The sequence below is a fragment of the Acinonyx jubatus genome, chromosome A2 (assembly GCF_027475565.1).
Source record: "Acinonyx jubatus isolate Ajub_Pintada_27869175 chromosome A2, VMU_Ajub_asm_v1.0, whole genome shotgun sequence".
In the NCBI taxonomy this organism is placed as follows: domain Eukaryota; kingdom Metazoa; phylum Chordata; class Mammalia; order Carnivora; family Felidae; genus Acinonyx; species Acinonyx jubatus.
Window position 1 is genome coordinate 109,326,693 of NC_069383.1, and position 19,925 is coordinate 109,346,617.

General features: G+C 56.0%; 1 protein-coding gene across 1 annotated transcript; it reads right to left on the minus strand.

The window, feature by feature from the left end:
• Positions 1 to 18,804: 18,804 nt before the first annotated feature.
• Positions 18,805 to 19,865, minus strand: DNAJB8 (DnaJ heat shock protein family (Hsp40) member B8). The gene has a single exon (XM_015084311.3). It carries the CDS (start codon positions 19,593 to 19,595, stop codon positions 18,903 to 18,905), a length of 693 nt encoding a protein of 230 aa, XP_014939797.2. The 5' UTR covers positions 19,596 to 19,865; the 3' UTR covers positions 18,805 to 18,902.
• Between the last annotated feature and the right edge of the window lie 60 nt (positions 19,866 to 19,925).

Below are 19,925 nucleotides of genomic sequence, written 5' to 3' on the forward strand. Positions count from 1 at the left end.
GAATCATTTCCTGGGTGCTTGGTTCAGATGGGAAAGCGACTGACAAGCCATCTGCCCTGGTTGAAAAAACTGTGGCCGTCAGACCTGTGTGAGCCCCTAGGTGGTGACGTGGCCAAGGCCCTACAGCCGGGGAGGCCACCCGGAGAGGGTATTGGTTCCAGTAAAGGTCAGTTGCTGGCCTCTCCAGGGTGGAAGGGATCCAGTGTGACCAACTCACCTGCGGGCGGCTGGCCAGTCTCCTCCAGGGGTGACCCCGCCAGGGACTCAGCGTTGGTCGTCTGCCACGACGGTGGCGGCATACTGGGGCACACGCACGGTGTCCGTCCTGCCACCTGCCACCAGGCTGCTCTGTTCACAGACCCATCATGCAATGCTAGAAGTGGCCCCAGGGCAAGTCAGTCTTCCCCTGGCTGTCCCCCCTCTCCTCCAGGCCGGGTGCCCACACGTGGGGCCCACCCGGTGATCGACTCGCAGATTTCCGCCACTCAGGTCTTCCCCACTTCCAAGTGCATGACCAGCCAGCCAGGCTACTGACTATTGCCCCGGAGTCCACACATAGCCATGGCTCAGGCTGCTTTTCCCTCCCACTCAGAGAGTAGCCCGGTGTCCCGCTCATGGTGCCGCCCCGGGACCGTCTGCCCTCACCAGTCTCCTTCAGGGATGCTCCCGAGGGGGCTGTAAGACGGCAGAGGTCCATATTTGGTCGTAGACTCATCTGTGAGCCTGGCCTCCATATTTCCTCCTCCCCTCAGTTGACCTGAGGGAACCCTCCCAATGGAGCTATAGGCGGGCAGCGGATTAGGCATCAGAGCAACAGAAGTAGGGAATGTGGGTGGGCGTCCGGGCCGCCTTGTTGCGGACCCGCGTCCACACGTGCTGGGCCCGATCCTCAGTGCTCCCCTTCTATCACACAACGGATCACTGCAGGACCCGGCTGTCTTGTGATTAGAGGATCTGACGGTGGCCATGTCCAGGCACACAGTCACATGATGCCGCATCACCACACGCTCAGGCCCTGCAGGGCCCCTGTAGCATTCCAGAAGCTCGGCTCCTGAAACAGCTTTGCTGCGGTCCTCTGAGCATTTACATAGCAACCTCTTGCCAGGGCTGGCCCGCAGCTTCACGTGGGGCTGCGTCTGCCCCCATCAGATCTACAGATCACATGACTGAGGAGCAGCCTGACCACAGTCTGAACCTTCTCCCGAGAGAGACTTTTGCTCTGGGCCCCACCTATGCAGTCACCTGATGAATGGGTTGGGGCAGCATTCCCCGGAGTGATGTTGCTGCATCCTGGGCCCCCCTGAGTGCCCCTCGCCTCTTTCTTCATGGTTGGAGGTATAAGGGACAGGAGCTTGTCCTCCCCCGCCCCAGAAGGGAGTTCCCAGCATGCCCTAGGCCTTGAGACTCTTAAAAATCTTCACCGATATGGCAAGCCTCACGTGATTCACTAGGGTTACAAGCGTGCTTGCACAACCTAGTCCCAGGTCCGAGGACCCTGACGTCACCCGTAGAGTGGACCAGCATGACACTTTGCACACATCCAGACCGGCACTTCCTTCTGTGGCTTGTCAAGCTTTTTTTCCTCTCAGATTCAATCCAAGTGAAACTAAATGCAATCCTTCAATGCTGTTAAACCGACGGCATAATACGGTCCACCTCTACACCAGTGACCCAGCTCCGTATTTCTGAGCCTCTCTGGGAGGTGTCTGGAATTATGTTCCTTCCAAGGCTGGGGACGATTGTTTGGGGTAGGGGGAACCCGGGAATAATTATTTAATTTCGCTTTTTCATTTTTCTGCCATTCGAAATTTTTAATTAAGTATCCTAAATTTTTATGAAAGAACATCTTAAAAAGTTCAGTGAACACTGCTGAATCCATCATTTAAGCCTCCCTGCTGCGATCAGGTGCATTTCGGTGGAACCAGCTCTGACTGCAGACACTGGCACTGAAGGGAAGGGATGCCCCAGAGAGGGTTGGAGGTGAACGTGGCCATGCATTGGGCCCAGGATTACACCAAGGAGGCATGATCAGTGAGGGGTGGGGAGGGGGGGGGCAGGGGTTGTGACAGTCTCCACCTTCTAGGAGCTGGAATGTAGGGAGCTGGTCCAGGCCCCAGGAAACATCCAGCCAAGCAGCCTGGAAGTGAGAGAAGGCTCCAGTGCCATTAAAGCCGACTCAGTGGACAGGAAGAACAAAACCAGTCATAGAAAACATTTATACGGCCCTTAGTGTATGCGGTGTTCTAAACACTTTATCCATATTAGCTCATTCAGTTTTCCAAACAACCCAGAAGGTAGTCTATTTCTATCCCCATTTTACAGTTGAAACTGATTCAAGGGACAATTTAAGAGCCTGCCAGAAGGAAACGGAGGCAGGAGTATAGCTCTGGAGATGGGCCAGTATGCATGCACTCGTGCCTTTATTTCTTTCACCAAATATTTATAGAAATTAGCAAACACATACCCCATCCACTCACATATCTGCCCAGAAAGATGTTCTAGTCTAGTGGGAGAGATACACATTCAACATGTAAGTGCGCACATACATCATCACTAACAATCCTTGCCATGAAGCAACGGTATATAGAAACTGACCTGACTCGGGGGTCAGGGCAGGGGTCCTGGAACAAAAGATATTTTAGCTGAACCCTGAAGAATATATAGAGGTTTGGGGTTGAAGAACATTCTGGGCAGAGGGAACAGCACGTGCAAGGGCCCTGTGGTGAGCAAGAGATTAGTTCATGAGAGACTCCAGAAGGAGTGCAGCATAGCTAGAGAGTGTGAGCAAGAGGGAGTCTGGTGGGAGATGGGAACCAAGACGTGGGCAGGGACTCCATTTCTTAGAACCTCATAGGCCGGGATGAAGAGTTTGGATTTTATGCTACATGCATTAAGAAGTTATTGGAAGGTTTTAAGCAAGGCAATCAGGCAATCACGTGGTCTGATTTACCTTTTCATGGGACACGTCGGTGCTATATGGAGTCAGGAGGCAAAGGAGAAGCAGAAAGATCCATTAGGAGGCTATTATAGCAAAGTGGGCAAGCAGTAATGGCTGCCTGCTCACAGTGATGACAATGGAGGTGAGGGGCTGCCCCTCCTCCTTTGAGCAGACTTCCTGGATGCCCCCCCACACACACACCCCAGGCACGCTTCTTCTCATGTTCCATCAGCAGAGGAGCCTGGGAATCATGATCTTTGTTCCACGCGACCTTGTGCCAGCTGAAGAATCTAGCACCCTGTTTCTAAGGATGAAAAGGGGGACAGAACACGAAGCAGACATCCAGCGGCTGCGCCCCTGTGATGTGTGATCGACGGGGGTGACGATGCTGGCTGACGGCGGCGGTGGAGGTCAGGCTGTGGACGATGGCAGAGGTGGATGCGGTAATGAGGTCTGCGGTGGCCGTGGTGCTGTTCGCGATGGTGGGGGCGGTGATGGGGAAGGTGGGTGGCGATGGTTATGGTGATGAGGATGGCGCCTGCACTGGTGGGGATGCTGGTGTGTCTGGTGGTGATCAGGATCTGGCCGGCACTGACGAGGATGGCTGCTATGGTGATGGGGACGGTGGTGGCGGAGTAATGGCAACAGTGCCGGTGATGACTTTCATTTCTCCATTCCCACTCATTCCGGAGCCGGGGAGTCGAACTGGTCTTCTTCCTGCCCATTCACTCCATTCTGAGCAGTACTCATCCTGTTCATGCAAAAACAGACACCCAGAGTCCAAGCCTGGATCCCAAGCTGTCCCGTCTTCCTGGAGGATTTTATTTTATTTTATTTTATTTTATTTTATTTTATTTTATAGAGAGAGCAGGGGAGAGGGGCATAGGGAGAGAGAGAGAGTCCCGAGCGGGCTTCGTGCTCAGCACAGAACCCGACACGGGGGTTCGATCCCACGATCCTGGGATCGTGACCTGAGCCGAGATGAAGAGTTGGGTGTTCAACTGACTGAGCCACCCAGGCACCTTTTCCGGGAGAATTTTAATATCCACTTGGACAATCTGTCCCATATCTGCTCTTTCCGTTCCTTGACCATTTCAGCTTAAAAGAGCTCCTCCCGCTGGGCTCTTCCACACTTCTCCAGATCACTCATTCAAACACCCCACACCCTGGCCACTATCTCCTTCCTGCCCCACTGTCTTTTATCACACTCATGTTATTAGATGTCTATTGCTGGTTAAAAAAAAAAAATCACCCTAGAAGCAGCTTCAAGCCACAACAAACACACATTATCTAATACAGTTTCTGTGGGTCGGGAGCCCAGGAGCTTAGCTGGGTGGTTTGACCTATGGTCTCGCCCAAGGTTCCAATCAAGATGTTGACTCTCATCATCTGAAGTCTTGCCAAGCAGGCTCACTCACCCAGCTGCAAGCTGATGCCCGGCTCATGGAGCGACTCGAGGGTCCCCAGGACATGGCAGCTGGCTTCCCCCAGAGCTAGTGACCCAGAAGCAGATGATGGAAGCCACAATAGCTTCCACGACCTCCCCTCAGAAGTCACACTGTCATTTCTGGTTCCGTGCGTGAGCCTGTTCGGTGTGGGAGGGGACCACGCAGAGACCTGACTATCATGAGGCCGTCTTGGATGCTGGCTCCCACAGCTGTCTGCCTTCTTGTCAGCTCCAGAGCAATCGAGCCCGGAAAGAGAAAGCCACACACCAGGGCAGATTGGTTTCAGTGTGCATTCGTGATCGCCAGTGCCCAAGGCCCTCCACACTGCCAGGTAGGGTGCCACCTACTGTGTTGTGTTTCTCTGGCCGAACTATCCTCCAACTCTCTAAACAGCCATTTCAAAACTCGGCCCTCCCTCCTGCTCTCTTCTCTCACTTCGTGTTCAGAAAACGGCTTCACCTCCAATTCCACAGAAAAATAGTAGAAGCTACGGGAAGTCCCTCATCTTCCTGGGACCAAGCACACATGTATCCACCTTCCCTCTGTGCTGTTGCAGTAGAGGAATTGTCACTTCCACCCAAGGCCAATCTGTTCCCTGGGCCTTGTACCCAGTCCCCTCTCCTTTCCACTGCAATTATCAGTGCAATGGAATTAACCATTATATTATCAACCAGCCCTTCCCCGGCCCTCCTCCTCCTCCCCCTTCACCTCCTCCCCCTTCACCTCCTCCCCCTCCTCCTCCTTCTCCTTTTTCTTCTTCTTCTTCTTCTTCTTCTTCTTCTTCTTCTTCTTCTCTCTTCCTCCCTCCTTCCCCACCCCTCACACACACACATACACACACACACACACACACACTCCTCCTATTCATACAACTGTATTCTCAACAAAACTGAAGCCTCCTCAGGCCTCCATTATTCTTCCACTGCCCTCCTTGAACCCCATGGGACCTCCTTGAGTCCCATGACAGGGACTGTGGCATTCACCCCTTTCTCTCCTATACACTGCAGACTCCTTCGCAGATCATGGTTCCTGTGACCTCTGAACATCACGTCCCACACAGAAGAGCAGGGCTCATTGGATATATGTCTGGCTCCAGGCCAGGAAAGGAAATATTCAAGATGAACCTCACATGAAGAATGCGAGGGGAATCTTGATCATCGTCTGTGGGGTTGTGAGGATGGGACTCAGGAGCTAACTTGCAGAGGCTCCCACACTGGCCAAAGGTGGGGACAGTTTGAACATCAAAAAAAATTCTGCAGTAGACTGAAACACAACAAAGATGCTAAAAATCCATGTGTAGAGAAAGGTAGCTAAAAAACTTTATTGGTCAACATTGGGTTGGCTAGGAATGAGCTTATTATTCCAAGAACGTTTCAATAAAGGAAAGAACGATCAGATGATCTTCCATTCCTTCTGTGAACTATTTCTCAGAATAACTAGTTGATGACAGAGACTCTCTTTAGGAAAATTCTAGCCAGTAAATGAAAAGGAAATGAGAGAGAGTCACCACTTTGCAACCCTGGAAGTAGGTGTGATCATCAGTGTTTACCAAAATTATTAGTGAGAAGCAGGTGGGGCACTTGGATGGGCCAAGCTGAGAACCCCCAAACCATGGTTCAATCTTAATTTCACAAAAGGAAAGTGATCAGATATTAGGGACCTCTTGGAGTGCTACTTAGGAAGGACACATTGCTATCTATGCAGCTTCCTTGCCAAAAACTCTTGCCTGAATCCGATCAAGCCTCTAGACCCATCTCAAGCCCCTAGAACTACAGGAAATACAGGACTCAAGGGAACATGTTAAATGACACCACAGGGATTGCAATTAACAAATTACAAAATGGGCATTCTATAGGTCAGATACAAGGTTCTCTAACAAATGAAAGGAAAAACGGAGGGAAGGGGGGGTTGTAAACTTAAAAACCTGAAAGACACATCGGTCAAGGGCAACGGGAGGATCTTGTTTGAAATCTGTTTTGAACAAATCAAAAATGACTAGGGAAATTTGAATGATAGCTAGGTTTTTGACGATGATACTAAGATTTGTTGCTTTTTTAAAAATTTTTATTTATTTTTGAGAGACAAAGAGAGACAGAGCATGAATGGGGAAGGAGCAGAGAGAGAGGGAGACACAGAATCCAAAGCAGGCTCCGGTCTCCGGCTGCCAGCACAGAGCCCGACGTGGGGCTCGAACCCACAAACCGGGAGATCATGACCTGAGCCAGTGTCGGACGCTCAACTGACTGAGCCAACCAGGTGACCCAAGATTTATTGCTTTTTAGGTGTGGTGAGGACACCACGGTTATGCTTTTAAGTCTTTATCATATCTTTCTGGATGAAATAATAGGACATCAGGGATTTGCTTAAAATAGCCCAGGGTTGGCGGAGTGGATGGGGATATCGTTGAAATAAGATTGGCTGGGGGCGCCTGGGTGGCTCAGTCGGTTGAGCGTCCGACTTCGGCTCAGGTCATGATCTCGCGGTCCGTGGGTTCGAGCCCCGCATCAGGCTATGTGCTGACAGCTCAGAGCCTGGAGCCTGCTTCAGATTCTGTGTCTCCCTCTCTCTCTGACCCTCCCCTGTTTATGCTCTCTCTCTCTCTGTCTCAAAATAAATAAATGTTAAAAAAAATTAAAAATAAATAAAAATTAAAATAAATAAATAAATAAATAAATAAGAAATAAGATTGGCTGGATGCTGATATAGGACTTACTTCCCAATAGCCGTTGAACCTCTCTTCGCCTCCCCATCTCTACCCCAACCCCCCTAGGTGGGTTGTTAGCCTCAACCTGGATGACGGTGACGTCCCCCTAACTGGTCTCCCTGTTGCCGTCCTGGCCCCTTGTCATCCTCTCTGCACCCTGCTGTCAGATGTGTCTTTTCACCATCCAAATTCTGATGTCACCTTCCGGCTTCACGCCATTTTGTGACTCCCCATTGCCATGAAGATCAAGGTGGCAACATTCATGCCAGACCCTGCACACTGTCCAGTCCCTGCCACCATGCTCCTGGCTCTCTCCCTCCTGGACCTTGTACTCACGTGTCCCTCCTGGCACAGAGACCCTGCACATGGCACTGATGGCTGGAGTGTTGACGGTGGTGGAGGGGATGATGGTGGCGATGGCAGTGTTGATGGCCATGGTGCCCGCCCTTCTCCACACACACCTGGCCAATAGACCCTTGATCAGATTCACACAGAGTGGAGGGCTGTCAGGGCCGATCGCTGCGGTGGCAGAGTAACCCGGAGAGTCCACCCCCTCAATCCGGGAGCTGCCCGGGCTCCTGGCCTTCTCACACGTGTCGGGATTTCTTGTTCCTTTGACCCAGCCTGTACCTGTTCAGTAGCGCCCCACCCCCTTTTAACTTACATAAGCTCCTGTGGTTTTCTCTCTTGTAACCAGGTAGCTCTAACTGGAACAGAAGGGGAGAGAGAGCAGTGAACTGAGATGGAGTCCATTTGGCCCCTCCTTAGCCCCGAACCTTGTGATGGCTTCCCATCTGACCAACGAAGAAGGCAGCCCTTGAAGGGCCCGTGAGTCCTTGTACATAATCTACTCTTCTACTACTCCTCATTCCATTCTTTGCTTTTCAGTCAATGCCGCTGCCTCAGGGCCTTGGCACTTACTGTGCTTTCTGCGGGGAATGCTCTCCCCACACCTTCCCCTGGCTTGATTCCTCCCCTCTTCCAGGTGAGAGTTTATGACAGCTTCGACCGGGGTAGTGGCACAGCGCACACGGGGGAAGAATCCAGAGGACACAGAGTCTGAGAGGGAAGAGGTCGGGATGATTCCCAGCTGCCCGGGTGGGCGACCAGCTGACCAGAGGGGCCACCCCTGAGAAGGGACACAGAGTGGGGATCAGATTTGGTGAGGAAAGTGCCAAGCTCATGCTTGGCCCCGGGAGTGAGCAGCGGCTGTGGGACGTCCAGGAGGAAGGCTGACAGAGTGCAGGCCAACAGATCCATAGCCTAGAGCTCAAGACGGAAAGGAGAGTGGGGAGGCAGTACCTGGGCCAGCAGTGGCAGCCATGGAGAGCCTGAGACCGCCACCCCCAGGGTCACCCTTAGATCTGAACGGTACCCACATCCCGCGTCAGCCGGGCCTTCTGGGCAGAGATCCAGCCCATCAGCAAGAGCAGCGGCCAAGCAAATCTGAACAGAGACAGCGCCACTGACCCCGCTCGGCAAGAAGCACAGACCCTCTTGCGGCGGACGAATCCACAGGCCAGCCTTTCCCAGCCAGCAACGGGCAGGTAATCGATAAGCCTGATGAATAATTAACTTTTTAATTAAATATCAATTTAAAACAAGTATGGGGAGCGGTCCCTTGCAATTAATGTCCCTGCTCTCCTTCTCTTAAGGGACTCCGTTGGAGCCCCCGGCTCTGGGGCCACATGGCTGGAGGGCCGCGCCAGAGTGGGGCAGGGACCCAGGCCGGGTCGGCTTCTCCCCCTCCCCTAGCCACAGGGACCCTTGGGACACCAGGCCCGTCTCCTTTGGCCATGCGGGGGAAGACTGTCTCCACTCAGTGGTCACTACCGAGCTCTGGAGACAGAGCAAAATGGTCCGTGCCCTCGAGGTGCTGGCAACTCGGATGCCGGGTGCAAGACGCCCAGGAACCCTCACATGAAGAGAGGCTGATTCCTGGGTTCCAAACAAGGGAGGAACGGGGTGCGGGGACCGTGGCCGTAAGAAGGCCTCTCTCCTTGGCCGTGACGGGGAAGGGCTGGGAGGATGCTCTGGGGGTGGGAGCCGCGTGGCTGGAGGTGTGGCGCCAGGGAGCGCGTGCGGGTGTGGAGAGGGTTCGGTGTGGCAAAGGGCAGCCGGAGCGTCTGGAGAAGGTGGCTTGTATGTACCCTCGCTGCCACCCCAGAACCCCACGACCCCAGGGATTTCCTGACCGGCTGCTCGGGTGACCGCAGGCATAACCACGGCGCCTGGGGGCTCAAGTGGCTGGCGGTGCCAGGTTCCTGCTTTGGGGTGTGACAGCACAGTGTGGTTGACGGGCAGGGTGGTCCTGGCCCGGCGCCGCCCGACTCCCGTGCCTCACAAGGCCTGTGGAGGAGAGGCCCATTGTGCTGGCCAAACCTCAGCCACACTGCCCCTGTGGACATCCCACCGGGACTAGATCTGCGCTGTGATCCCGGGCCTTGACCGAGACCTGTGTCCAGACCGTTCGCAGGGCTCAATCGAAGGGACGAATAATGCCTCAGATGGACAAGATGCCAGGGGCTCTGGGGTGGGGGGCTCCCAGCGCCAGGGGAGAGGAGAGAGGGAGAGCTTTGGCAGATGGAGAAGCAAGTCCCAGACAGGGGGAGGAACAGGTCTGGGGTCCCCAGACGGGGGGCCGAACAGGGCCGGGACCCCGCCAGCTGCCCGCCTGCCTCGTTGCACCTGGCTCCGGCCACACCTTGCAGGGCCTCCCTCCTAGTCCTGGCTCCCAGCCACAGCCCCTCATCTCTTCACCTTTGCTCCGATCCAGACACATCCCACCGCATCCACCAGTTCAGGGGATGGGCACCGGGGACCAGGCAGGAAGCATTTGGAGAAGTAGGTGGCCACGAGCTGGCCTCTTACCAGCCCCTCCATCCCCTGTCCTCTCTCCAGGCCCTGTGGTGGGCTGAATAACAGCCCCAAAGGTGTCCCCGTACTAGTCCCCAGACCCTGCCTGTTACCCGGAGTGGCAAAAGGGACTTTGCACGTGTGATTAAGTTAAGGGTCTTGAGATGAGATCATCCTGGATTATCCAGGTTAGTCCAGTATGACCACAAGGGTCACAGAGAAGCAGGCGGGTCAGAGTCAGAGAGGGTGACTGGAGATGTTACACTGTCCACTCTGAAGGTGGATGATGGGTCCCCGGGCTAAGGAACGCAGGCGGCCTCAAGGGGCACAGAGACACTTCTCCCTGGAGTCTCCAGAAGGAATCGCCAACAGCTCGATTCTAGCCCAGTGAGGCCCGCTTTGGAACTCTGGCCTGCGGAGCTCTAAGAGAATGAAGCTGTGCTGCGTTTAGCCCCTAAGTGTGTGGTAATCTGTTACAGCAGCGCGAGGAAACCATTACAGGCTCCTTCCCTGAGAAATCCCGAAGAAAGCGAGAGCCCTGGATTGCCACGGAAGAGACGTGGAGAAGTGAGGAGAGAGCAAAGGCCGCGGGTGGGACCCGGGAGGGTGGCTTGTAGGGCCGCAGGAAGCCAGCCGGCTGCCCCTACCCTCACGCCAGCCCCGGGGACCCTGAGGGGAGGAAGGCATACGTGAGCATTGCCCACGTATCCCCACGCCCCCCAGTGCCAGTGTGAGGGGCACCGCGTAGTGGGTAGTAACTCCTCATTTGGGCAGACAAGGAAACCGAGGCGCGGAGGGTTGAGGTGAGTGGCCCCGGGATGGACTCCCATCTATCTGACTCTACCTCCTTCTTCCTTCCAGAACAAGATGGTGCACATCTTGCCTGCAGCTGGAGGCCTGTGCGCCCGCCCCCCTCCGCTACTCCCAAGGGGGTGTCCCCACTCCGTCCGCTTGAGTTCTGGCAGGCCTGATGATGGAAACAGGGGTCTGCAGACCTCAGTCCCTGGGCTGCCGGGCATCTGTCTCCAGGAGAGAAGACCCACTCAGGGGCATCAGAGGCTGGCTGTCCGGCCAACCTGGGATCGGGCCACACCCCTCTTCCTCCTGTCTGGGGAGCCCAAGCAACTCCCTTCCACCACCAGGCCTCAGCTTCCCCTCCCGTGAGATGGGGTGAGGATCCCCGCCCGTCGGAGCTGCCTTTGCATGCTATGGAGGGCAGTCACTGTCCACAGCATATCGTTTTGTGGACAAAGCAAGGGCTGTTATGACACGGGTAAAATGATGCCCCTTTTGGTTAAAAAGGAAAAATCTATACACGCACAGTACAGCTTTCCAAAACGTTGGCCATGGGCCTCGGGAAACTGCCCCCAGTGGAAACTCTGGGGAGCCAGTTGAGGGGTGTGTCTATGGCGGTGTTTTTATTTTATATTCTAGACGTTCTTTATTTGTTGTAATAAGCACGAGCTGTAAAAAGAAATTTCGGGTTTGTCCTACGAACTTGTCCATAAAGAATTGCCAAGTACGTAGAGGGTGCCAGGAGTCTTTAAAGCTGTTCCGAAATACTGCTTCTCACTGAAGCCTCTGGCTGGGGTCAGCCTCAGCCGAATCACCCACAGCCATGCCGAGCACTTTAGGTGGAAACGCCTGTCCATGGGGTCAGGAGAGAAAAGGGCAAGTCCGAGCAACAAAAGCCCCACAGAAGGACAAATACTGCATGATTCCACTTCCGCGAGGTCCCCGGAGTCGCCAAAGTCGCAAAGACAGCGAGTGGAGTAGTGGGTGCAGGGGCTGGGGGAGGGGGACGGGGAGTTAGTGTTTAACGGGGACAGAGTTTCAGTTTGGAGAGATGCAGAAGTCTGGAGACGGATGGTTGGGGACGGCTGCACAACAGTGTGAGTATACTTGGTGCCACTGAACTGGACACTTAAAATGATTAAAATAGTAAATTCTGTGTTATGTATATTTCACAATGACAGGTAGGTAGGTAGGTAGACAGATAACAAATAATCATCCATTGTGGATAAAAGAGGGATGTGGAAGGTGGTAAGGAGGAGGCTGGAATTCAGGGTGTCGGCAGGTGTTAGGACTTTGTCCTGGGTCTTGAAGAGGGGTTTGGAGACCTCCACCTGGGGGTATACTGGGAGGTTCCCATTTGTCCCCAAGTCGGAGGAGATGCAGGTATTTTCCTATGAGCCACTTTGGGGAGTTTGGACTTTAGACTTCCAGCAACAGATGATGGTAGAATGATCGTGGCCTTCAGGAAGGAACAAAGTGCCTTGTTTTTTTCTGAGGGCTGGAGCAGGGGGGTGACAAGGTCAAAGGAGCTGTCCCTGGAGGGCCACCTCCGGCAGGTTGGGGCTGGCGGCCCAGAGCCCAGGGAGGAGGCTAGGGCAGTGGTTCCTTCCTAGAATCCACCAGGGACCTCCCCGGGTTAGCACACAGTGGGTGGACAGATCTGAAGTCTGACCCTGCTGCGGAGAATGAAGAAGGCAGCATTCCTGAGGCCCTTGTGAGCTGGAAACTGGACGGGACAGAGAGTGACACTCACCTCTGCTGGTCTGATGCAGACGCAGGACCAAACAGTGGCAGACAGTAAGGGAAGGGCAATCAGGAGGTCCTCACAGGCTGAGGTCTGAGATGCCACAGGAAACTGCTGTCTTAAAATTGCCGATTCGAGGGGCGTCTGGGTGGCTCAGTCAGTTGGCCGTCTGACTTCGGCTCAGGTCATGATCTCACGGTCCGTGAGTTCGAGCCCCACGTCGCGCTCTGTGCTGACAGCTCAGAGCCTGGAGCCTGCTTCGGATTCTGGGTCTCCCTCTCTCTCTGCCCCTCCCCCGCTCGCACTCTGTCTCTGTATCTCTCAAAAATAAATAAACGTCAGAAAAAAAAAAATTGAAATCGCTGATTCGCCATTGGTTCCCGGGGAGGGGCCAACATCTGCAAAGGCACACAGACCCGAGGTGGAATGTGCTAGAGCTTCAGCTGTGAAAGCAGGGCGGGGGCACCTTGAGGATGGAGCTAAGGCATGCCAGGCCCTGAGCCCCAGGAACGTGGAGCCTGGGCGGTGGGGGCGGCAGAGCAGAGCCCGGAGGTCTTGTCCCAACACCTTCCCAGGCCTGGCACACAGGAGGTGATGGATAAGTATTTGTCGAATGAGTTACAAGGGGAGCTCTCTTTGCAAACCCCTGTCCTGTAAAATGGGGACGCGGATGACATTTGGTGGACCAAGTGTGCCGTGAGGTGCTCAGCACCTCCCTTCCACCCCCAAGATGAGGCCTTGCTGACTTGGCAAGTTTTGATGTCCTAAGAGCCAGACCAAGGGCTCTGGCAGCTATTTGGTAGCAGCTAGGGTGCCAGTTTCCTGCCGAGCTTGGGACCCTGCCTAGCCAGGGAGGGACTCCGGGGTCTGTGACGTGGAGGTAGAGGGGCAGGCTGGGGAGGTCTGAACGTCCCACCAAGGCCCCGGCCCAGTGGCAGTGCCGCTGTGGAAGACGATGGCATGGCTGAACAGCCTGGCTCAGCAGGGCCCTGGAGCCACGGTCCGAGTCCTTGGCCAGGAGGGCAGTGGGTGAGCAAGGCATTCTTGTCACCCGACTTGCAATCACCGGCCTTGCCCGTAGCCTCTGCTCAGCCATCCATTTGCCAGCTGCCTTCCGGTGTCTCTCAGTCTCCCTGTGTCTCTCTGTGCTCGGGCACCCTTGAGCCCTCTCCCCCAGCTCCCTGACACCCCTGTGCCCTTGTGCTTCAGTGCCCCCTGCCTCTCTCGGGGCCGTGGGTCTCTCCTCCTTCTGTGTCTCGCCCTGCTCCCCCATCGTCCTGCCCATCCCCACCCCACCCACTGCAGTCCCCTCCAGCCCACTGTGTTGCCCTTATCTGGGTCCAGCCCCTGCACAATTGCTGGGAGCCCATCCCCATGACAACGGGGCAGATGGCGGCTGCGATTAGCCTCTCTCCCTCCCGCCAAGGCTCAATCCGTCTTTGAAATTAAATCAGCTGCGATAACATCGACTGGCCAGAGGGAGGGAGGGCGGGCAGAGGCTGCCTGGGCCCCACCCACCCCACCCCAGGCCCTGGGTGCAGGGGTGGGGGGAAGGATGAGGAGGGCAGAACAGGCTCCCCCCGCATGGCAGTATGACCTTGACCAAGTCTCTAACCCTCTGAACCTCAGTTTCCCCATCTGTAAAATGGGGGCACATAGCCCTCTTTTGGGCTGGTGCAAGTCCCTGGGGAGAGTATGCAGACAAAGTTCTTCCTGGGGACTCAGTAGGGTTGAGAACATTGCCCCCCCACCCCAGTCCATGCAGAAACCAGACTCCGGTGGAAACACGCCTGTGGGGGTCACACTGCTGGCCAGACCTGAGGCTACTCATAGCAGACAGGTTGCAGAGCTGGCTCCCCACCTGTTCTGTGAACCAGGGAGCATCCCTCCCCAGGGCTCTGGTGCCCTGACTTGTAAAATGTTCCAGTGTCACTAAATCATAGTGCCAGAAGAACATGCCGGGATGCCATGTTGTCCAACCCGTGATGGGGACCCCACTCCTTCCCCACCGGATTTGGGTCCCTTTCAAGTTCCAGGGGCCCTGGAGGGATGGGGGGGGGCCCTGGGGTGAGGTGAGGGTTGGAGAAGGGGGAGCCTGACTAGGTCTGAGGTCTCCCTGAGGAAGTGGCATCTGGGAAGAGACCAGAGGGGTTGGCAGGAGTTTAGCTGGGTGGGGCTGAGTGGGGAGAGGTGTTTCAGGCAACGGGGTCACCATGTGCAAAAGTCCCGAGGCAGGACAGCAGCAGAGAGAGTGAGGGGGTCCTGGGGAGAGGCACAAAGACCGGAAGGCAAGTGTGGAAAGAGGTGACTGCTTAGCAAGCTGGGAGGAGGGTTCCAGGCAGAGGGTACAGCCAGTGCAAAGAGCCTGAGGCAGGAGCATGCCAGGTATGTGTACAGGCTGGTGAGAAGGCAAGTGGAGCTGGAGGAGAGCTAGCAATGGGAAAACTACGGATGTCACGGGGCGCCCTTGATGCAGGGCCTTGTAGCCACCATTAGGACTTTGGCTTTTCCTTTGAGTGTTTTTCACAAGATCCTTCTGGCTGCTGGGATAAGAACAGCATGAAGGAGGAGAAAGGAGGAGGCAGGGCAGCCCAGGGGGAGGCTGACACAATGTCCAGGGGAGTGATGGGGGCGTCCAGGAGGCAGCGGTGGAAATGAGGAGCTACATTCTGAAGGCGGGGCCCTTCGCCCCTTAGGAGGCCCCTTGAGGCTGGGCCAGGAGCGGGCCCTCAATGTCACCCCCCCCCCCAGGGCACTCTTGCATGAGAAGTGGGACAGAGCTGGACCCAACCAGCCTGGCCAAGCCAGGGTGTGCGTGCTGGGCCATGGGGGCTCTGTGGGGGCCCCAGGCTTCCTCGCTGCCGCAAGTCTCGGCACCTGGCACAAAGCCAGGCCCAGACGGCCGGGTTCCCTCGGCCAGAAGGTCCTGCTCCGGCGAGGCCCGGGGAGGCCTCTGCAAGGAGGTGACAATGGAAGCAAGGCCCCCAAGGATGAATTTAACAGGCAGGCCAAAGGAGGTGAGAAGGGTGGCTCAGAGTATGGGAACAGAATGTACGAGCCGTGGATGCTCGTACAGGCCCGGCAGCCAGTGCCTGTCGGGGGCGGGTGAGACGTGCGGCTGGAAAGGCAGCAGGGGCCCCGAATGCCCGTTTGGGGAGTTTGGACTTTATCTTCGGTTGTGCATCCCTAGATGCACCCCAACCTGTCCGGGCTTCAGTTCCTCAGTCTGTCAAATGGGGCTAAGCGTTGAGACAGGATTCAGCGGGGTGGCTGATGACCCGGCACACGCGTGGCCAGATACAGTAGGCGCCGAGTCGGGCAGCCGCAGGAGGAGTTTGGGAGGGGAATGCCATGATCTGTCACAGGTCTGAGCTGGAGAGAGAAAGCATGGGCTTTGGGGCCAGGCTTGGTGAAAGGAAGGGAGTGCCGGCCATGAGCCTTGGCCCGGGGATCCTGGGGGTGTTTGGGAACACCAGTGCTTTGCAAGCACCCGGATCTGTGCTGTGCACCCAGCTCCAGGGCCATGCAACCGCCTGGGCGGCCGGCCGTAATTGGATTTGCCCAGCAGCTGTCAGAGCTAAGCGGGCCCACTTGATGCAGCCGCGGTTGGCCAGTAATTGGTGAAATTAGCAGGTCGGCAGGGGCACAGGTCAGGTGGTTAATGCTGTAGTGGGGGCTTTGATGAAGTTAGTCCCATCGCAGGGCTGGGAGCTGGGGTTCAACCTTCTGTGCGTCATGGGGCTCTCCTGCTCCTCCGGTAACATGGTTAGGAGACCTCCAGCTGCTGGTCTGTCCCAGAGGCTCCCGGAGGCGGGACCCGAGAAGCTAGAGGCTAGGCAGAGCCTGGAGGTGCGGCCAACAGCCAGGTCACCTACAGTGTCCTCTCGGCCAGGGCACTTTCAGCACCCAAGGGGCTTTGTATCCCCTAGAGATCTGGGGTGGTGCCCCTTGACTTCTTAGAAGAAACCTTTAACAGGTTCCCCTTGGAGATAAGTACCCAGGCCCACCTGCAGGCTTCCAGCACCACACCCTGACTTCCATGATGGGCGCTCCTCAGCTTAAGTGTGCATCGGGAAATGGGAATGAATTCCTCCCAGGTCTGTCTTTGGCCAGATCCCACCCTCCCCTATAGGTTTATGTCCTCCCCAGAAGTCTCACCCATCATGAGTTCTGGAAGCTGTCCTCTGAACACACCCCTTGATTCTTGCTGTTCCCTGGAACAGTGTGCTCCAACCTCCTTTCATTTCACATCATTTATTGGACACCTACTACTTGCCAGGCCAGGAGTCGAGATGCATAGGTGAGCAAGACCTGATCAGGCCCCAGGATGATTGGTACTCACAGTGCTTTTCCTGGCCACGCCCATACACCCCCTCTTCACAGCCTGGGAACCAAAGACCCTGTCACTAATCGGCCTTGAACCCTGAAGCCTGGAATCGCCTTTATTTCTGGCTCCACTCCAGCCCCCAAGGAATAAGGAATTGCCAGCATGCCGATCTTTCATAGATGCATTCGTGCGTGCGTGCACACACACATACACACACACTGGCAGACACACCCACAGGCACACTTCGCCTTTGTTGCCGCAATTATAATTATTATTGTTATTGTTACCATTATTATTTTGAAGGTAAATCCTTTGGATGAAATCCTGGCTCAGCCACTTGCCAGTTATGTGACTCTCCTCTCAGTTTCCTCTTATGTAACGTGGGTCAACGACTACAATCCGGGAGAGCGTGGGCATCAAATGGAACTGTGGGTATGGCCCTCACTGGCCTCTTTGCTGTTCCTCAACAGGGCAGGGTTTGCGTTTACTCTTCCCTCTGTCGAGAATGCTTTTCCCCCAGATAACTACATGGTCCATGATCTCACTTCCATTCCCCAACTGAAAACTCGCCTGCCCGTGCCCTTGACCCCATCCTTCTCCATGAGCCTACCTGCCTGTATTTCCTCCCTCGCATTCATTATGACAGGGACAGGGGACAATGTTCCACGCACCTGCTTGTTCTCTGGCTCCCCAGTACAACGTCTGCCTCATTGGTGCAGGAGTCTGTCTTGCCCATTGCTGTATCCCCAGGACCTGGCGCTGTGCCTGGCATATAATAATACGCCCAATACATATCTCTTGAATTGCGCTGAATTAAAAGTGCAGGACACATCTGAAACTGGAGATTGCTTCAAAATAAAAATATACTTAAAAAATATTTTTAAAAGACTAGCATTCGGCAGGCCCACACGGAATCAGAATTCGGCACTGTCACTCCTTCCGTGATGGGAAGCTCACTCCCAACGGAGCGTGTCTGAGAATGTGAGGCCCGTGCCTTTTGTGGCTCCTTCAAAGCCCTAGTGCCAACACTGAGGACACAATGCCGAGGACAGAGCCCTGTGGTCCAGCTGGAGCAACCTCACTCAGGGTCATGGACAAACACACACAAGCATGCCCACGCAAACACCTTCATACAACAAATATTTACTGTGTATCTACTATCTTCGTGCCCTGGGGTAGGTGCTGGCCGTGAGCAAAAACAGGATCAGAGCTCCTGTTTTTGTGTTTATGGTCCACTGGGGCAGCAGACTGAACTCAAACCATCTTCCACTTCTCTGTGCTGGACATATACAGACAGAGACGTGTGCACAGTGTCCACACATGTGACCCTCAGGCAAAAGTCCCTCCTACATAGGGTTACTTTGGGGGTCAATTGGAAATTATATAACAGGGTCCCAGTCCTCAGAAGAGGTGGTGGTTGAGCAAAGGCCTACAGATGAGTGGGCAATTACCAGGGAGAACAGCATGTGCAAAGGCCCTGAGGTTGCAAGACGTTTGGTTCCATGGAGAAACAGAGAGGAGGTCAGTATGTCTGGAGCTTAGAGAGTGAGGGTTGCCGGGACGTGAGACCAGGAAGGCGTTCAGGGGCCAGGCCACTAAGGCCTCATGGTGAGGATGAGGCCTGAGGTCTTTATGCTTAGAGCAGTGGGAGCCACTGATGGTTTACAGCAAGGCAGGTGAAGTGATGCAGCTTGGGTTGGGCACGATGGCCGAATGAAAAATCACTGGGGGGCAGGGGGCTGAGACGTGGAGCTGGGAGGCCCTGGGAGGATGATGCGGCCCCATCAGAGAGCCAAGGGCAGGCTCAGAGTCACAAGGCTGGGCCGAGAAGGATAGGCAGTCACGGCACGAGAGGGGTCACAAACCACGAACACGGCCCACGTGTGCAGGTGGCACCCACAGGCCAGAGCGCACACGCCCCTCTGCGGCTGGGGCCCGGCTCCCCAGCAACCGCCCCCCCCCCCCCACCCCTCACCACATGCGGGCAAGCTGTTCTCATGAACTCACTTGGCACCTTTATTAAGCATCAGCCGCACTCACGCCCTGGGGCGCAGTGGCGGGTGGCAGGCCAGGGGCCCAGGCGGCCTGGGTCACTTGTCCACCTGCTTGAGCTGCTCCTTGCCATTGATGGTCACGGACCTGAGCCGCCCGTCCTCCTCCACCTCCACGCGCTCCTGCCCGTTCTCCATGATGCGCTTGGTGGTGACCTTGTGTCCGTTGACCAGCTCGGTGGACGACATCACCGACTTGAACCCCGAGCTGCCGGAGCCCCCGAAGGAGGTGGACGAGAAGGTGGTGTGGCTGGCACCGCCACCCTGGCTCAGGGCGTCGAAGGACGAGAAGGCTTCCATGAAGGCCGGGAACTCGCCGAAGCCGGCCGAGAAGGCCCCCCTCAGGCCATGGCCCTGGCCAGCGCGGTTGCTGTTGAAAGGGGTGTCCCAGAAGTCGAACGAGAAGGGGTCCAGGCCGCCGAAAAACTCGCGGAAGATGTCCTCGGGGTTACGGAAGGTGTAGCCGGTGTCGAAGGGGCTGCTGTGGGGGGTGCTGGCCCCGCCACCGGCCCGCCAGCTGTTGCAGCCCGCTCGGTCGTACACGGAGCGCTTCTTGGAGTCGGACAGCACCTCGTAGGCCTCGGACACCTGCTTGAACTTCTTCTCAGCCTCCTCCTTGTTGTCGGGGTTCTTGTCCGGGTGCCAGCGCAAGGCCAGCTTGCGGTAGGCCTTCTTGATGTCCTCTGGGGAGGCGCTCGCCTGCACCCCCAACACTTCGTAATAGTTGGCCATGCCGAGGCGCGGGTGGGGAGAAGGGGGAGGCGAAGGTGGGGGAGAAGGCGAGGTGGGCACCGGTGGCCTGGGTGGCAGGGATGGGCTCAGAGGAGGCAGCAGCTGGTGTGGCTCCCTCAGCGGGGGGGCCTTGCTGGAATCTACTGGCTCCGGGCACGGCTCTGCCCAGTGAGTCTACCCTTTCATAGTACCAGTTCTCAGGGACAGGTGGGCGCCTCCACTGACAGGGGGAGGGGGAGGGAGCACTGCCACAGTGGGGCCAGGCCAGGGGCAGGCCCCCTGCGGAGCAGAGGCTGGGCCCTTTGTGACATCAGCCCCCCTGGGCGGGGC

Bases quoted from the DNA above. Each gene is read 5' to 3' on its own strand.
- DNAJB8 (XM_015084311.3), bottom strand. From the start codon at position 19,595: ATGGCCAACTATTACGAAGTGTTGGGGGTGCAGGCGAGCGCCTCCCCA.